Source organism: Rattus norvegicus, chromosome 2 (genome assembly GCF_036323735.1).
Source record: "Rattus norvegicus strain BN/NHsdMcwi chromosome 2, GRCr8, whole genome shotgun sequence".
Classification (NCBI taxonomy): domain Eukaryota; kingdom Metazoa; phylum Chordata; class Mammalia; order Rodentia; family Muridae; genus Rattus; species Rattus norvegicus.
Window position 1 is genome coordinate 46,314,111 of NC_086020.1, and position 18,645 is coordinate 46,332,755.

The following is an 18,645-nucleotide window of genomic DNA, read 5'->3' on the forward strand; positions in this document are numbered from 1 at the left end:
AGATTCTATAGGATGGCAGAAGAGAACTAATAGTCATCCTCCTGTCTCCACATGTGCACCATAGTTTGCACAAGCCTACACTTGGGCACACTAAATAAGATACAAAATTTATAATTATCAAACAAATCTTACAGCTTCACACAGTTGAAAACCATAGATGTATACATTTTTGGCTTTTTAAGGTAAGATTTCATACTGTAGCCCAAGCTAGCTTAGAACCCACAGTGTAACCCAAGCTGGCCTTAAACTCACAGCAGTTCTCCTGCCTCAGCCTCCTGAGTGCTACAGCTACAGGTGTGAGCCACCACACCCCGCTTGAAGTGGACCCCCGATAGTAAAGCGCATAAGCAGATCTGCCTGGACTACGCAGGGACATGGCCAAGGGCGCCTGTGCTGCGTCTTTGCCACTCGTTTGCCAGCTCACCTGAGAGAGCTCACGGCTCCTCGTTCTCCCCACAGAATTCTTTGTGTGGCTATCAGATCCGGATGGAATCTCGAGCTAGTGAATCTACCCGGCTGCTGTACTGTACAACCGGAGTTTTGCTAAGGAAACTTCAGGAAGATGGCCTTCTGGCTGATGTGTCTCATGTCATTGTGGATGAGGTAAGTAAGTGTTAGAATTGTGTCCAGATACATTCTAAACATGTTTGTATGTTGTATGCCGGTGACACTAGCCAATACTATGCTTGTACATGTCACATATTGCCCATCTAATGATTTAGTTGCATCTAGCAAATGCCTTGTGTTAATGAATTTGCTGAGTAAGCGCTGTATCCTCCTGCTGTATGCTCAATGCTGTTCAAAGGACCACACAGACACAAGCGCATGTTCTTCTAGTCCTTCCAGCATTATCTTACAGTTGAAGAGATTGAGTACATGGAGGTCCAGTTGTGTACCGAAGGGCTCAGGCCCAGGCACTCTGACACTGCCTTCCTCTCCACCAGTGTCTGCTCCTTAGCCACCACACGGAGATGTTTCAGGATCGGCTCCCGAACTCTTTCACAGAACACAAGAAATCAGCATGCATTTTTTTCTCTAAATATTTTTTGATGCAAATCAAATTCCAGTACACACTTGAATTATGCCCCGAGTTTTACATTATAACAATTTGAGATGTTTATCAGCCTATTCTAGTAAGCTAATTTGCTAGTGTTTTTTTTTTTTTTCAAGAAGAGATAGCAATCCTCTTTTCAGAAAATATTAATTAATCTTTCTCTCAAGGCAGGATAGCTGACACCTGTAAACTTCAGTGCTTGATTAGCTGAGACAGAAGGATGGCCTCAGGTTCAGGCTGGCATGGAATAGTGGGAGATTATTCACTGTGCAGAAAGAGGAGTTTGATGTGACATGATGTGGTACAAGCTTAGTCATACTGTGGGTTTTTTGAGATGGTCTTGTTTTTTTTCAAGACAGGGTTTCTCTGTGTAGCCCTGGCTATCTTGGAACTCCCTCTGAAGACCAGGCTGGCCTCCAACTCAGAGATCGCCTGCCTCTGCCTCCTAAGTGCTAGGATTAAAGGTGTGCACACCACTGCCTGGCTGAGACAGGGTCTTGCTGTGTAGCCTAGGCTGCCCCCTTATATCAGTCTTCTGTCTCAGCCTTCCAAGTGCTAAGATACCACACTGGCTCATTCATTGATTTGTTATTAAAAGATTATATATAGATTGCTTTATAGATTACTTTCCTATTTTGAGATCGGAAGTATTAGAAAAATGAAAATTACAATCTCACAGTCCAGGAAATGGCAGACGGTTTGGTGGCTTAATTCATATTTTGGTGTGATTTGGCATGTCTGTTAGTTGGTGGATCTCTCGTGTTGCTTCATCGAAGCACGTGATCTTCAAAGGGCTTTACAGTACTGTAGAGTCCATGTCTTCTGCTTATTTACCGATTTTCTTGTTAGACAAATTTAGGTGAAGACAATTTTAAATCTAATCAATATTCTGCTAGTAAGTAAGTGAAATGGATTAATTTTTCTTTGAGGAGTTTTTTTCCTTGCGGGGCAGGTAGCGTATTGCACTAAGGTGTTAGAAAGAAGCTGGGTGGCTATTGGCTTACCCATGGAAGAGTTATCCAGGATGCACAAGATAGAGATACAGTTCTCCATGGGATACAGATGTCTGTATTATTGCCTTTCAGGCCGAAACCTAAATTTCTCTAAGTATCATCAAGGGTTAAGATGAGCCAACGTGCTAGTGTATCCATCAATGAAAAATTGTATTAGATCAGAGAGTGAGTTCTCTTGGAACCTAGATAGTTAGCAGAAAATTCTTTTAAAGACAGAACAGAGTGAATGCTAATTTAAAAATCCAGACCAGCTTGCAGAAGCTGTGTTCTTTGATGGTCTGATACTGACTAAGGCAATTAACTTTGTCAAGCTTCGGTCTGACACCATCAGCCTCTTGAGCAACAGAGTAAACAAGTCCCAGGGAGGGGCTGGAGCGGAGGCTCGGCAGGTAAGAGCTATCACTGCTCTTACAGAAGACTTAGGTTCCATTCCCAGCACCCATATGGCCTCTATGGCCAACTGCACTCCTTGCACATTCCCCAACAAAGACACAGAATTCAAAACAAAAATCTGGGCCTTAGAGGTTAAGAGCACTGAAGCCCTTCCAGGGGAGCCATATTCAGTTCTTAGCACCCACATGGCAGATCACATCGGTAACTCCTCTTCCAAGGGATCTGACACAACGCTTCTGGCCTCCTCAGGCACCAGGCACACATTCAGACAAAAACCCTCATACACATAAAATAAAAATCTTTAAAAAGTAAAAATCTTTAAAAAAAATAAATAAATAAGAGTCCCAGTGGAATTGATCAGCACTTAAGGAATGGAGAGATGTGGGACAGTTTGTTATCTGACACAGGGCTCTGAGGGCAGAGCCTCTTCTGGCTGTTACTACAGACTGTGTGCTTTCCTGGAGTTTATAGTTGGTGTGGTCCAAGTCCCTTCCTTTCTGGCTATGTTCACGCTCCGTTTCTGACCACAGTAGGAGGTGTACTTATGCCATGTGTTTTTATGAGCTCTAGTGTATGATCTTGTTTACAGTCCTGACTGCAGTTCATCTTCATCTTTCTGATGGCATTGTCTAAGTCTCGGGGATCCACAGGGTCTCCATGACCTTCAGACATAGGTCTCCAGCTGCCTTCTAGAGGCTTTGAGTTGTGGGAACTTCAGGGTCACTGTCCTTCCCTGATGATCCTTGTAACATACACCACTCCTTGAGGGAGCCCCACCATTACTCTCAGGCCACCAAAATAAAAATCACCCAACCTAAGGCCGTGTCCCCCTTAATCAGCCTCATAGTTACGTTTGTTTTCCTTCAAATCCACCCACTTTTCTCCACATTCATTGATGTTACTCCTTATAAGGGTCACCAGTATCTCGAGTTACCACAGCTGCGTCTCATGATTTAACTTCCTGCTTTCATTCTCTGCATTGTACCCAGAGTTCAGAGTTGCTTTTTTTTTTTTTTTTTTTTTTCTGTGACATAGAGTCTACACATCTCAGAGTGGCCTTGAGCTCACCTCAGGTTCCAGGCGTGCGCCTTCTTGAACAGCCCTCTCCAGTTTGCTTGTTGTGGCTCCTGTTTTCCGAGTTACATAGATAAGACTTAGACCACATGATTCTGCTTTATGATTTAGATTCATTAGGCTGAAGCCTCAACTCCTTATTAAGGTTGCATGGTTTACATGACTGTCCTGGGTACCTCTCTAGCTTTATCTCTTGTGTATTCCCACCCCAGGGCCCACGTCATTATTTTTATTTTAGTTCCTGAACTATATTATGAACCCTCTTGACACTCTGAGTTTTTTAATCTTTCGTGAGGAGAGGGGTGGGTGTGTGTGGCTGTTTTGGATTCATACATGTCTGTGCACCATATACATGCCTGGGGCCTGCAGAGGCCAAAGGAGGGCATCAGATTCCCTACAACTAGAGTTACGTTTTGGTGCTGGAGCGCAAGAGCAGCCAGTACTGCTAACCACCGAGCCATTTCTCCCTGCCCTTGTTTGTTTATTCTGGGTACCAGGAATTGAACCCATGGCTTTATGCACTCATCGCCGTGATTTGATACTCAGGTCTGTCCCTTGACCTAACTACTTTTTCTTCCCTTTCTTATCCTATTTTTCTCCGTCTGTGCCACCACTCAGACTCATACATCAGCTTTCAGCAAGTTCTCTTACAGTATAGACAGTACTTTCTGTCTGAATTGCTTTTTTAAAACTCAGCATATGCTACAAGCAAGGTCCTTAACTGCTCGCTCGTTAGGCTGTGTTCTCTGAGCTTTGCACTGTGCCATTTGATTGTCACATAACTCTATGTCACATGGAGGAATAAATAGACCCAGAGACATTTCTATACTTGCCCAAAGTCATAGTATAATGGTCAAACCGAGATGAATCCAGGGTCTTGGTCCCCAGGCTTGAATGCCTAAGTAGTAGTGTCTGCCTTCCAAACCAACTGTGAAAGTTGCTGACTATCTTGATGTACTTCCTCTTTGTTACAAATTCGGACAGAAACATGGAAGGTTAGAACACAGGTAGCAAATGCTTGTTACCTTCTGGCAGCATACGTATAATACCGTGTAGCAGGGTTAGGGTCCTCCTTACGTCATCTGTGTGTTGTAGTAAGTGGAGAGGCCCTCTTTGGATGTATGTGTCAGAAGGGCAGGAAAATCCTTTTTCCGGACAATGATAAAGACCTGGTCGGCCTCCTACTGCTCAACTCGTATTTTTACTTAGTAGACAGACCGAGGATCTGTCTTCTGTAGTGGTAACGATGTGCTTTTGTGTGAACACCAGAGCGTTAGGAGTCAGGCTTACTTCTAAGAGAACTCTGGGAGCTAGTCTGATCTCGTTAGCTAGTGTGGAGGATTTCCAAAGCATCTCCAAGGCAGTCCTACTGCTACTGTTATTTGTATGCTAATTCCCATCCCAGACTTCAGCCCTAAGAGAATAAACGTCAGTTTAGTTCTGAAGATTAGCCTTATTTGAACATCCAGCTTCCTCACCCAGCATGTCCTGACTGTATATATGCACACATTAACTGGGAGTGGATTCAAGCATCAGATTATTTATTCTCAGCCCCCACATGTGGTTGATTTTGGGTTGGTTTCCCGTTAGGTCCATGAGAGAAGCGTCCAGTCAGATTTCCTGCTCGTTATCCTGAAGGAAATTTTACAGAAACGTTCTGACCTACACTTGATTCTGATGAGCGCCACTGTGGACAGCGACAAGTTCTCCACGTACTTCACACACTGTCCTATTCTCAGAATTTCAGGAAGAAGCTACCCTGTTGAGGTAAATCTACTTTATCTCTAGTGTGAGTGCATGCGTGAATGTGCGTGTGTGTGTGTGTGTGTGTGTGTGTGTGTGTGTGTGTGTGTAGTGTAGGCAGAAACCATTCGTATCAGTCTCCCAGAGCATTGGCACTTTATTTTAAGCCCAAAACTAGTTCCTAGACTCTACAGGTCAGGCAGGGCCCAGAGAAGGCCTTGACGGTTGGTCGAGTGGCTGGTGCTTTCCTGAGGGTGGGGAGGATGGGGAAGTGTCATCTGTAAGCCTTTAGCACCAGAGCCTTTTACATGAATTCCACATTTCAATCCCTGTCATACTGACAGAAAGCTTGTCCTCATCCTAGCTTAGTCTAGTGACATTCACAAGACAGTGTTCTCTGCGTTCTGGTTGCTGGAGTGACGGTGAACCCACTATTCGCCTTATCTGCAGGTTTTTCATCTGGAAGACATAGTAGAAGAAACAGGCTTCATATTGGAGAAGGATTCTGAGTATTGTCAGAAGTTTCTGGAGGAGGAGGAAGAAATTACCATTAATGTTACAAGTAAAGCCGGGGGAATCAAAAAGTATCAGGTAAAGAGAAAATACCCTGAAAGATGCAGTAACTTCAGACTACAGCCTGCCCCGGGAGTTTGAAGTTGTGTGTCGGTAGAACACCGTGAATCCGGTAACAGTTGTGAGCATAAGCAAATTTTAAAGACTGTTTTTAATCTTGTTTCAAAGACTTTAGTCCTTAATTTCTGATATTTTAATAGTCTTTTATACTATTTGGGCCCATTAGATAGATGTAGACTCCAGGACTACATGAATACAAAGGAACATGCAGAAAACTTGTGATTCAGGACGGGAATGCATTGCTAGTGATTTCTTCCTGCTGTGACTCAGGAGAGAGTGCTGTCCTAAGTCAGCACCTTGGCGTTTGGGTTGTTAGCAGCCTGTGCTTGGCAGGAGGCAAGATTAGATGAGTAATAAAACTGCTCAAGGCTAGAGAGTTGACAGCAATTTTGTAATTGCAGAATTACCCGGAAGCAATGTTACCAGATCCAGTCTCTCCGCTACATCTGTGCAGCGATACAAACCGCTGGAAACACAAAGTTGATCTACCTTTAAATTAAACAGATAAGCCAAAAAATAATGTATGGGGTTTTCTATAAAACCCCATAAAAACTTAGATAAAAGCTGAAAACTGAAGAAAGGCTTAGAAGCATATTTCAGATGGTTCATGAGATCTCGGTAGCCAAGGGAGAGTGCAGAAAGGGTGAACAGGTGTAAACTGCCTTAAAGCTGCTGCAGACAATGGCCTGAGCGCTTTCCTACTGTACAGAAGAATGCACATAGGAGTGCAGTGTGGTTTTCTACAGTTGTTGCTATCTGAGTGTGGAAAGGTAAACATAGGCTTTTGCTGTTCGTAAGGAAAGTATGGGAGAATGATGAGATTTCACATTCTTCCTCCCATTTCTGCGACTAAGTGGGTCATAGTGACACTGACCTGCAGCCCCAGTTACTCAGAATGGGCTGTGAGGAATCCTTGAGTCTGTGAGTTCCTGACTCGCCCAGGGAGTCAAGTATGTTTCAAGCATACTTAAGTAATTGATCTGCTGTATTTTAGCAATAATGGCAACGGTAAGGACTTAATTTGCATGGTAAAGGCAGCACCCTGTTGTTTCTGTTTTTGATTTGAGCTGTTGTTTGCAGTTGTGGGAATTGAACCCAGGACCTCCCACTCGAGCTAATTGCAAACACTCTCCCCCTGCACTACAGCTGCAGGCCAGAAATACAGTGAGTTTCAGCTTCCTCTGGTCCGGGTTTTCTCTTAGGAATGCATCCCAGTTCAGAGTGGAGCGAGTCCTGAATTAAGTCCGTTCTACCAGAAGTACAGTAGCCGTACTCAGTATGCTGTCCTCTACATGAACCCTCACAAAATCAACCTGGACCTCATTTTGGAGCTTCTTGTATACTTAGGTATCTTTCTATTTGTTTTAATAAAATACTTCTACCAGCCAGAGGCATGTATTAATATTGTACATGCTGGTTCCTATCTTATTTTGAACATTTTACCTTTTACTGTTCTTTTTTTTTTTTTTTTTTTTTTTTTTTTTTTTTTCCGGAGCTGGGGACCGAACCCAGGGCCTTGCGCTTGCTAGGCAAGCGCTCTACCACTGAGCTAAATCCCCAACCCCTTTTACTGTTCTTTTTTTTTTTTTTTTTTTTTAACATTTTACCTTTTAAATTTTCAGACAAAAGTCCTCAGTTCAGAAATATTGAAGGAGCAGTATTGATCTTCTTACCTGGCCTTGCTCACATTCAACAGTTGTATGATCTCCTATCAAATGACAGAAGATTTTATTCTGAGCGGTAACTACAAATCTTCACTAAATTCTTTGTAGTCTTAAAACTGGGGATCTGATCCATTAAAACTCTGGCTCAGAACTTTCATGCTTTCAAGTTCAGTTAAAATGGTTGATGCACGGATGGCTAGACCTGGGCTAGCTAGGGCTGGCCCAGTATGCAGGGGCCCTGACTGTTCTTCAGGGGACTCAGGTTCAGTTGGCAGCACCCACCTGACAGCTAATACCTATGTGAAACTCCAGTTCCAGGGGTCTGACGCCCTTTTCTGACCTCCACAGAAACTACATGCACACCGTGCACAGAGAAGTGTATAGCAAACACACAGACACATTTACTACATACACACCGTGCACAGAGATATGTACAGCAAACACACAGACACATTTACTACATACACACCGTGCACAGAGATATGTACAGCAAACACACAGACGTGTTTACTACATACACACCGTGCACAGAGATATGTATAGCAAACACACAGACACGTTTATTACATACACACTGCACAGAGATATGTACAGCAAACACACAGACGTGTTTACTACATACACACCGTGCACAGAGAAATGTACAGCAAACACACAGACACATTTACTACATACACACCGTGCACAGAGATATGTACAGCAAACACACAGACACATTTACTACATACACACCATGCACAGAGATATGTACAGCAAACACACAGACACATTTACTACATACACACCGTGCACAGAGAAATGTACAGCAAACACACAGACACATTTACTACATACACACCATGCACAGAGATATGTACAGCAAACACACAGACGTGTTTACTACATACACACCGTGCACAGAGATATGTACAGCAAACACACAGACACATTTACTACATACACACCGTGCACAGAGAAATGTACAGCAAACACACAGACACATTTACTACATACACACCGTGCACAGAGAAATGTACAGCAAACACACAGACACATTTACTACATACACACCGTGCACAGAGAAATGTACAGCAAACACACAAACACGTTTGTTTTAAATCTCGACAGTTGTTCATGGAGATTGTTGGTTTGTTTATTTTTATCTGGTGGAAATTTGTAGGTACAGTATCTACATTTCTATGTTTGTTTTTAATCTGAACCAAGAATCCTGTAGTTAATTATATTATAGCTCCTGACCCACTGGGTCTTCCAAAAGCTACCAAAATTTTGGTACCATATCTATTTAAATAGGCAATTATCTGTTCTGTAATAGTTTTTTACTCTTGTCGTGGTTATCGTATACTCATATTTCACATAATAAGCTTACCTAATCAAACAGTCCAAAACTCAGACTCTGGGACACTTACAGCCCCAGGCATTTCAGAGGAGAGGAGCCTCCTATTTGCTCACATTGGCTTCCCTCCTCTGGAGGTGGGACCGCATTAGACTGCTCTGTGAAATTTTGTTTGTTTAATTTTTTTCATAATCAAACATTAAAAGTTGCTTTCTATATGTACCTAACTTTTGTTATTCCTTGCAGTGTCTTCTAAAGAGAAGCTCTTGCTAAGAACTATGATTTTAACTTTCAGATATCAACTTATAGCTCTGCACTCCGTTCTCTCAACTCAGGATCAAGCGGCAGCTTTCATGCTTCCCCCTCCAGGGGTCAGGAAGGTAAAGTCACGTCTCGAATATGTGTGGTGTGAGAATATGCCATGAAATGAGTTGGTGCTGGTTACATGACCAACTTCAAGTGGCCTGCAGCTCAGTGTAATAATCAAAGTGAACCTAATATTAAATGTCAGGCATTTGGGGCTGGAGAGATGGCCAGTGGTTAAGAGCGTATGACCACAATTTGGTTCTCAGCACCCACACTGGTAGCTCACAACTCCCTGGGACTCCTTCAAAGCCTGTAACCTCCCTGGGCATCTTCAACTCACATCACATGTGCACAGCCATACACATAGAAAAGTCTTTTAAAAATAGTTTTTAATTCAGACATTTTAATACATTATGTCCTAGTAAATAGATAAGACATTCGAGCAGAGTAGTGGTTGTGAAATGTGGTGTGTGTATATTGTTTTTTAAAAGGAAAAAAATGGCCAGGTGGAGGTGGTGCACACCTTTGATCCCTGCACTCAGGAGGCGGAGGCAGACGCAGACAGATCTCTGTGAGTTCAAGGCCAGCAGAGTCTACAGAACTAATTCCAGAACAACCAGGCTACATACAGGAACCTTGTCTTGAAAAGTCAAGAAGAATGTAAAAGGAAAAAAGACTCAGGAGAGCATGATGCTCAGGAAAGCATCATGAGCCAGGCATGGTAGCTCATTCCTTTAATCCCAACACTGTGAGGAAGAGGCAGGTAGATCCCTGAGTTCAAGTCTAGCCTTGTCTACATAGTGAATTCTGGAACAGCCAGAGAGACTCTCAGAGAGAGGGGGTGGGGAGGGAGGATGCATCATGAAGGAGATTGGATGCCAAGAGCTTTTGAAGTCCTGAGAGGACTCATTCTCTAGGCTGTTTCCTTAAGCCTTACTCATCCATTCCATGTGTTACTGTGCTAATAATTGAAACCAGAACAGTGCTCATTCTATGTAAGTGTTCTGCCGTTGACTGTGTCCCAGCCCTGTCCTTTAATTTCTGATGATAGCTCACAGCCCTTAATTATGGAAATACTTGATGCTCTCTGATCATGACTCTGAGTGAAGAGATTCTTGACAAAGAACTGCAGGTTTTCAATCTGCTCCCAGAAGAAATTGTTAAAAACAACATAGTTACACTGTGGAACACTTTGGGAAGTGGGAGGGACGTCAGAACCAGCCTGACCGATACACAAGAGCAGGGTCCTCATCCCTAAACTGACCACCATTCAACTTCACTTTATTATTATTATTATTATTAATCTGGTGGTTACTGACTGGGCCCTAAGAACTCAAGGGATCCTGACTTGTGCTCTGATCTCTAACATCTGCTTCTCTATAAGAGAGAGTTTGTTTGAAGAGTTCAGCTTAACAAAAGAATCTTAGCACTGCCAAAAGTAGAGTGGCTACATAGCTTCCAGGAAGCTCGATAACCTGGGAACTGCCGTCGTGCAGAAACAGCCATTAGGAAGGAGCAGTGCTTTAGGGACTTGATGTAGACTTTATCGTGTGCATACGCCTCCTTATTTACAGCTCAGGTACTGAGTCCAGGGGTGAAGGGAGGGGCTTGCTGAAGCTGGGAAGTAGCAGGACCAAGACAATCACCCCATTCTTGTCAGTAATTTCTCTTCTTTCCTAGTAATTGATCGTATAGGGTCATATTGAACTGTCTGAATTCTCTGACCCAGGTCCCAGAGCCACTGTGAATTTTAAGTTGACTGACTAGAACTTCGGGAGTGATGGTTTTGTTGTAGTAGAAATCTGTAAATGTATCTTGTATTTTTCCTGTTGTAATTGTTGTCTGGGAGACTTACTGCCTCGTTGCTAATGTAGTCCTCGTCCTGGAGGCTCCTAGCCTTTGTACAATCTAATCTGGGCCTCAGACTTGCTGCTGAATAAGCTCACCCTTTCTTCCTTCGGAACTCTGGCTGGCTGCTTCAACTCAGCTCTTCTGGCTCAGACTCCTCTCCCAGCTGACTGATTCAATCTGGCTTCTCTCTGCCTCTGAATTGCTCTGCTCTTAGCCTCACACTAACTCTAGCAATCTGTTCTAATTGTCTGCCTCCTACTCCTTCTCTGGCTTGTTCTGTCTTCTTCACCTGTGCCCATCCAACTGGTTCTCTCTCCCAGTAAAGCTGCTGCTGTAGCCGCAGCCTCCTCCTCCTCCTCCTGTTCTTCTTCCTCTTCCTCTTCCTCCTCCTGTTCTTCTTCCTCCTCCTCTTCCTCTTCTTCCTCCTCTTCAATTAATCAATTAATCCTCCTGTTCTTCCTCCTCCTCTTCCTTCTCCTCCTCCTGTTCCTCCTCCTCCATCTCCTCCTCTTCCTCTATCTCCTTCCTCCTCCCTCTCAACCCTACTGTACTGCTCTCCATGAACTCTACTGTATTCCTATAGGGCACTCCCTTCCTCCTGTACTGTCTGCTCCCCCTTAAGTCGCTTTCTTTTCCTCTTTCTTCTTGTGAGAGTTGGGCAGATCCTATTCTGTCAAGCCTTTCTCTGATGCTTCACTTTTTCTGCCACTCGATTTGACATCACTTTCAAACATGGGTACTTCCTTCCACAAACTAACTTTCCCTTCATTGTCTAGGATTAAAGGTGAGTACTAAGGGAGTGTCTGTGTTCCAGCCAGAGGGATTAAAGGTGTGTGCCAAGGGCTGAGCCACACCCTAACCAGAAACAGGTTCAAACACCTGTAGCAGAAGTCTGTACCAGGGGCTGGAGAGATGGTTCAGAAGTTAAAACGCCATACTGCTGTCGCAGACTCAAGGTTTCTTCCCAGCAGCCACTACAGGTGGCTCAGAACCTGTAACTCCAGCTCCAGAGGCAGAGCTGGTCTGCTTAGGCACTGACACTCCTCAAACACAGACACATATGTACACATGATTAAAAAGGAATTAAATCTAACAACCTCATTAAACTGAGCTGATAAAACTGTAAAGCAAATTAAAATTCTGCAACAAAACAGTCGAAATTTTGGGGCTAAAAGAAAGTGGCTTTCTTTTTAATTTTCATTTATTCATTTTGCATCCTGATCATAGTCCCCTCTTCCTCCTCTCCTCCCATTCCCACCCTCACATACCTCTCCCCCCACCCCCACTCCCCTCTCCTCAGAGAAGGGGGAACCTTGTAAGGGCACCAACCTGCCTTAGCACATCTCTCCCACTGAACTAGACAAGGCAGCCCAGCCAGAGGAAAGGGATCCAAAGACAGGCAACAGAGTCATAGTCCCTGCTACAATTGTTAGGGGACTCACATGAAGACCAAGTTACACGTGTGCTACACATGTGCAGGGCCTTTGTCCAGCCTGTGCATACTCTGGTTGGTGGCTCAGTCTCTGTGAGCTGCCATGGCCCCGGGTTAGTTGACTCTGTAGGTCTTCTGTGGTGTCCTTGACCCCTCCAGCTCCCTCATTCCTTCCTGACTCCTCTACAAAACTCCCCACGCTCCACCGATTGTTTGGCTGTGGGTCTCTGCATCTGTTTTCAGCAGCAGCAGTTGGATGAAGTCTCTCAGGAGACAGTTGTGCTAGGCTCCTGTCTGCAAGCGCAGCAGAGTATCATTAACAGTGTAAGGGGCTGGCTCTTTCCTATTGGGTGGGTCAAGTTGGGCAGTCATTGGTTGGCCATTCCCTCAGTCTCTGCCTTATCCCTTTATCCCTGCACATCTTGTAGATAGGACAAATTTTAGGTCACAGGTTCCGTGGATGGGTTGGCGTCCCCCTCCTTCCCTGGGCAGTCCCTCCTGGCCACAGGAGGTGGGAAAGTGGCTTAATTTGGTCCCTCACACTGCTGCTGTCTTAAAATTAACCTTTAAAACTCATCAATTCTGTCTAGAACAAAAGTTCAGAAAGCAGGGCTGTCCAAATGCTTCCCACTCTTGTTTCTTTGCAGATTGTCTTAGCAACAAACATCGCAGAGACGGGGATCACGATTCCTGATGTCGTGTTTGTCATCGACACTGGAAGAACAAAAGAAAATAAGTAAGTTTGACTTTCTCACAGTGGAAGTTTGTAGCATTTGGTTTTGTTGGAGAAATTACAGAATCCTGTTAAGGAAATCCAGATCCCAAAGGTCATAGTTCTGTCCAATGCAAAGAGCCTTAGCAAAAGTATAGATGAATTTAAAATATCTGAGAATAAATTTCAGAATTTCATACCTCAGATTTTACCAAAAATAATGTCAATGCACCACCACTTAAAAGTGCTGTCTGGGCGGAATTTCACAATGTAAGTTTTTACATACTTTTTTTGCTTGTTAAATAAATTGTTCAACACAAGCATTATTTATGGGGCTATGATAGAGTGGACTTTGGGGGACTGAACTTAAATCTCTGATCTGGGGGGGGGGGGAAACCCCCAATCATCAGGTCCTTGTGTACTAAGGAAGACAATGAAGTTTCGTAATTGCAAATGCCTTATATAGTAATCTGAACCTTCCACAAAATGGCTCTACCCTCTGTCTTAGGGTATGTTACATAAACAGTGGATGGCACCTTTAGCTAATTGTAGTCTATACACAGTCCCCAATATCAGAAAACCACAGCAATATAATAGGAAATCAGCTCTAAAATGAGCCATTGTATCTTCAGAGGAAACATTTCTGGCAAGTAGCACTTCTCAATCTGCACACCTTGTTGTGTGATTAGTAGGTATTGACTAAAACAAAAAGGTGCTATGGTCAGATTAGTTTGAGAAAAGATGAGTTAAGCAATCATTTTCTTTTGTAGCAGATGATTTTTATTTGGCAATATGAGTAGGCACTTTACAAAACCACTTAATCAGGAAATATGACTTAAGAAATGTTTGTCTGCCACAAGTGCTAGTGCACACCTACACTCTCTGCTCTCAGGAGGAAAGGGCAGGTGGGTCTGTGAGTTCACATCCTCATCTACGTAGTGGGTTCCAGGACAGCCAGGACTACATAGAGAGACCCTGTCTTGAGCTCCCTGACCACCCCCACCCCCAAAAGGATGTTTGTTACAATAGTAGTAAGTTCAATGTTTCCAGCTCTCTGGGTTTGCTGGAAATCAGTTACTCACATGTCGTCTCCTGAAACCTGCCTTTAGGTACCATGAAAGCAGCCAGATGAGTTCCTTGGTGGAGACCTTTGTCAGTAAAGCTAGTGCCCTGCAGCGCCAGGGGAGAGCTGGGAGGGTCCGGGACGGCTTCTGCTTCCGGCTGTACACGAGAGAAAGGTAGGCACCGCGCAGACATCGACAACACACACAGCAGCAGCACTCAGTGGCATTACCAGTGATATATCCCTTTTTCAGATTTGAAGGTTTTCTGGAGTATTCTGTACCTGAAATCCTGCGTGTGCCTCTGGAGGAGCTATGTCTTCACATTATGGTAATCCCAAAGGACCGCACGTGAGGGGTTTTGTTGTTGTTGTGGTGGTGGTGGTGGTGGTGGTGGTGGTGGTGGTGGTGGTGGTGGTGGTGGTGGTGATAGTGGTGTTTTTTCCCCACACTTTATTAGGAAAAATCTGACAGCCTGGGTGTTTTTAACCTCTGTTTTTAAGTACTGTGTGTTTGCTGTCTGTACTGTGCTTTGATCTTTATGTAGTCCGTCTGTGGTAGAGAAAGGTGGTAGAAACAGCCTTCTACCCTGAGCAGTGGTCTCGTGGGACAGTACTGCCTGCTCAGGGACTGGGGCCATGGTCTCCACATTGATGACTGTCCCGGCTCTATGCTGCTGTATAGTGTGTAGAATGAGAGATGCAGCCCAACATTCCCCACAGCTCTTCACATCCAGCACAGCTCCCCAAAACAAAGATTCCCCCAGCCCAAGTGTCAGCCTGCTGGCTGAGAACCTCACTTAGGCCAATGGCTTCCTAGACTGGAAGGTACTCTTGATTCTTAGTTCTGAAGAACTAAGTACTTAAGTGATTCAGTACTGAAGAAACTAAAACATAGAGACTCCACCATGATGTTCACCTTGTAGGGTGGCTTCACACATTTGCTCAAGATCCTGTTAAATTCCTACTTTAGTCCCAGCGTAGCCTCGGGGGAGCACTGATTCCTTCCGATCTCCTTCACACTGCAGAAATGTGATCTGGGCTCTCCTGAAGACTTTCTCTCCAAAGCCTTAGACCCTCCTCAGCCTCAAGTCATCAGCAATGCAATGAATTTACTCCGGAAAATTGGAGCCTGTGAACCCAGTGAGCCCAAACTGACTCCCCTGGGCCAGCACCTTGCCGCTTTGCCTGTCAATGTCAAAATCGGCAAGATGCTCATTTTCGGAGCCATATTTGGCTGTCTTGAACCAGTGGTAAGTGCCATTAGGTTGGAAGTTATTAAGGGATGGAAACAGGTTTAAACTTTTAATTTCTTAACAAAATGCAATGACTGTGCTATCATTAAAACATAGGGGACCTGAATGTCCGGTGAGAATTTTCAAATATATTTAACTTTTTCTAATAATATACTTAAAAATCTATTTCCTTACCTACTTACATATAGAAAACCACTGTATGTGAGTTCGGCTGCCTAGGTTGTTACCATTAAGTAACTCAGCTGACACATGGATTCAATTGAATATGTAACGTGTGTAGGAAGTTGTTGATACAATATACTTCAGTACAGTGGAAACCTCCTTTATCCAAATTCTCTCCCTAAGCCAATAATTCTGAGTCTATTTTCTCAGTTTACTTCAGAAATAAGTTCTGTTTGTCTGTCTGAATCTCTGGCGTATGGTCTTACAGTGCCTTTGCAGCATTGTCAAGTGGTGGTTTTGAGCACAAATCAAGGCCGCTCGACACAGAGAATGGGGTCTGCTTGTCTCCTTTCCTCTAGTGTTAGAAGGAAATGTGGGGCTGGGGTGTGGCTCAGCAGAGGGTTTGCCTGGGGTTCATGGAGCAGTGGGTTCAGTTCCCAGTGCAACTATAACAAAGCAGGGGTTGGGGTGTTCTGGGAGGGAGTCAGGGATGGTTTCCCGAACTTGCTCAGTTCAGAAAGTACCGTTTGCATTGTCGTTTCTCTGAAACCTTGCAACAAGTAGATGGTTGTATAGTCCTCTTATTTTCAATGCATTTTTAAACTAATGTGAGGATTGACGCCAGGGCCTCAAGCGTGCAGGGTAAGTACTGAGCCTTCCTCTGGGCATAGCACCAGCCGAAACTTTACTGCTGCTGCTGCTGTATTGTTGTTTAGTTTATAAGGAACACTAATTTATTCCTCAGATGATAGCAGCTGAGAAATCCAACATCCAGGCACTGCACAATCAGTGTTTGGGGACGGCCCTCCTCATCCCCCTCCGCATGGCAGCTTTTAGCCATGTCTTTGGAAATGTAAAAGAGCCCAACCTAGGTCTGAAAGGCACTGCTGCTGTGAGAACTGGCCATCCGGAAGTCTAAAGGCCTGAGCTACAGTTTGGAGATTGCAGACTATAATCCCTTGGACGAGTTTTCAGTTTTTCCTGAATCCGGTGCTATACCTCCTTAAATCACAGAGGTATTCTAAAAATAATTAGGTTTTCTGAGTTCCATGAAAGGAACTGAGCCAAAAGCTATGAAATTGTAAGATAGCCATGTTAAATGCATTGAAAATATGAAACAGGTAACCTGATTGTAATTGTTTTATTGTTTAGACTTTAAACAACTTTGGGTGTAGACTTCTTTAATGGTGAGTGATATTTATGGGCAGGCAACCCTGGCGGCTGTGATGACAGAGAAGTCTCCTTTCATCACACCAATTGGTCGAAAGGATGAAGCAGACCTTGCAAAGTCATCTTTGGCTGTGGCCGATTCGGATCACCTCACGATCTACAATGCATATCTCGGGTAAAGAAATTACCTGGTTGCTGTCAATAGCCAGTGACTGGAAATGGTTAACCTTTTAAAAAATGTATCTTTGTCATTCAAACTGTGCTCTAACATTTAAACTTGTTCTTAGTGTTTTTAATCCGTCAGGATATTATTTTATCAGAGTCTTTAAGAACAGCATACTTGTTATTATATGTACAGTTCTCAAATCTGGAGCAATTTAACAGTTTGTTATACCTAAAAATACTGCAGTTGGAAACTACATAAACGTACAGTAAACAAGTCCCCTTCTTCGTAACAGACTGTAATTTTTATTAAGCCTTCTGTGGGTTACTCCCTCTGAAAAGGGGCCTGGGGAGGAGCTGTGGTGACCGCTGTCCTCTGACGTATTCATCTAGGTGGAAGAAAGCTCAGCAAGAAGGAGGCTTCCGCTCTGAGATCTCCTATTGCCAGAGGAACTTCCTCAACAGAACATCGCTGCTGACACTAGAGGTGACTCTGAGTGTTGCTCCTAGCAACCATAATGTACAAGGAGACAGCATGGTTTCGTAGAAATAACACTAGCTTGGGAACAGGACAGTTAACTTTTTAGTTCTCTTTTTTCTAATAAATAACTCAAGGGGCTTATCCAGGGTTCTTTCCAACCCTGGCACTCAGTTATTATGTTGTTTAATTATGGAGAATTTCAGGAAGAGCAGAAAAGAACTGGAATACTGTCAGGAACTCTAGGTCACCCATTTCCCGCAGCCATTAACTAGCAACACCTGGTCAACATTGTTCTATGTCTGTTCCCCTTACCTTACTGTCTCCCCTGTAGACTACATTGTAAATAAATGTAAAGATTAGATAATTACATATCTCTAAAGTATAGGACTTTTTTTGATACCATATCACACCTTTAAAACAAAGAGACCATAATATCAAATTACAGCACTTAAATATCCCTAGTCATTTAATAATTTTATTTTCATACCTAATTTGAATCATGATCCACACAAGATTTACTCATTACATTTGATTGGTCCCTTAAGTTTCTTAATCTATAGTTAATAAACTTTTTTCCTAATTGTGATTTTTTTTTTAAAGAAATTGATTTGAATTGTTCAGTAGGATTTCTTGTCTAGTCCCTGATTTTAGTGGGATTGCTTCAAGTTTCTCTCCATTTAGCTTAATGTTAGCAACTGGTTTGCTGTATATGGCTTTTACTATGTTTAGGTATGGGCCTTGAATTCCTATTCTTTCCAGGACTTTTATCATGAAGGGGTGTTGAATTTTGTCAAATGCTTTCTCAGCATCTAATGAAATGATCATGTGGTTTTGTTCTTTCAGTTTGTTTATATAATGGATCGCGTTGATGGTTTTCCGTATATTAAACCATCCCTGCATGCCTGGGATGAAGCCTACTTGATCATGGTGGATGATTGTTTTGATGTGCTCTTGGATTCGGTTTGCCAGAATTTTATTGAGTATTTTTGCGTCGATATTCATAAGGGAAATTGGTCTGAAGTTCTCTTTCTTTGTTGGGTCTTTGTGTGGTTTAGGTATAAGAGTAATTGTGGCTTCATAGAAGGAATTCGGGAGTGCTCCATCTGTTTCAATTTTGTGGAATAGTTTGGATAATATTGGTATGAG

The 18,645-nt window shown here is 43.4% G+C and overlaps 1 protein-coding gene across 2 annotated transcripts in view; it reads left to right on the top strand.

The window, feature by feature from the left end:
* Positions 1-18,645, top strand: part of Dhx29 (DExH-box helicase 29) — a 50,752-nt gene that overhangs the window by 20,210 nt on the left and 11,897 nt on the right. For both annotated transcript variants that reach the window (NM_001427514.1, XM_006231950.5), the window contains exons 12-23: positions 460-603; positions 5,125-5,301; positions 5,728-5,868; positions 7,113-7,257; positions 7,533-7,650; positions 9,203-9,287; positions 13,144-13,232; positions 14,318-14,446; positions 14,525-14,600; positions 15,297-15,521; positions 16,895-17,031; positions 17,412-17,505. In NM_001427514.1, the coding sequence (NP_001414443.1) occupies positions 460-603; positions 5,125-5,301; positions 5,728-5,868; positions 7,113-7,257; positions 7,533-7,650; positions 9,203-9,287; positions 13,144-13,232; positions 14,318-14,446; positions 14,525-14,600; positions 15,297-15,521; positions 16,895-17,031; positions 17,412-17,505 (1,560 nt within the window). The remainder of the gene's footprint in view (positions 1-459; positions 604-5,124; positions 5,302-5,727; positions 5,869-7,112; positions 7,258-7,532; positions 7,651-9,202; positions 9,288-13,143; positions 13,233-14,317; positions 14,447-14,524; positions 14,601-15,296; positions 15,522-16,894; positions 17,032-17,411; positions 17,506-18,645) is intronic.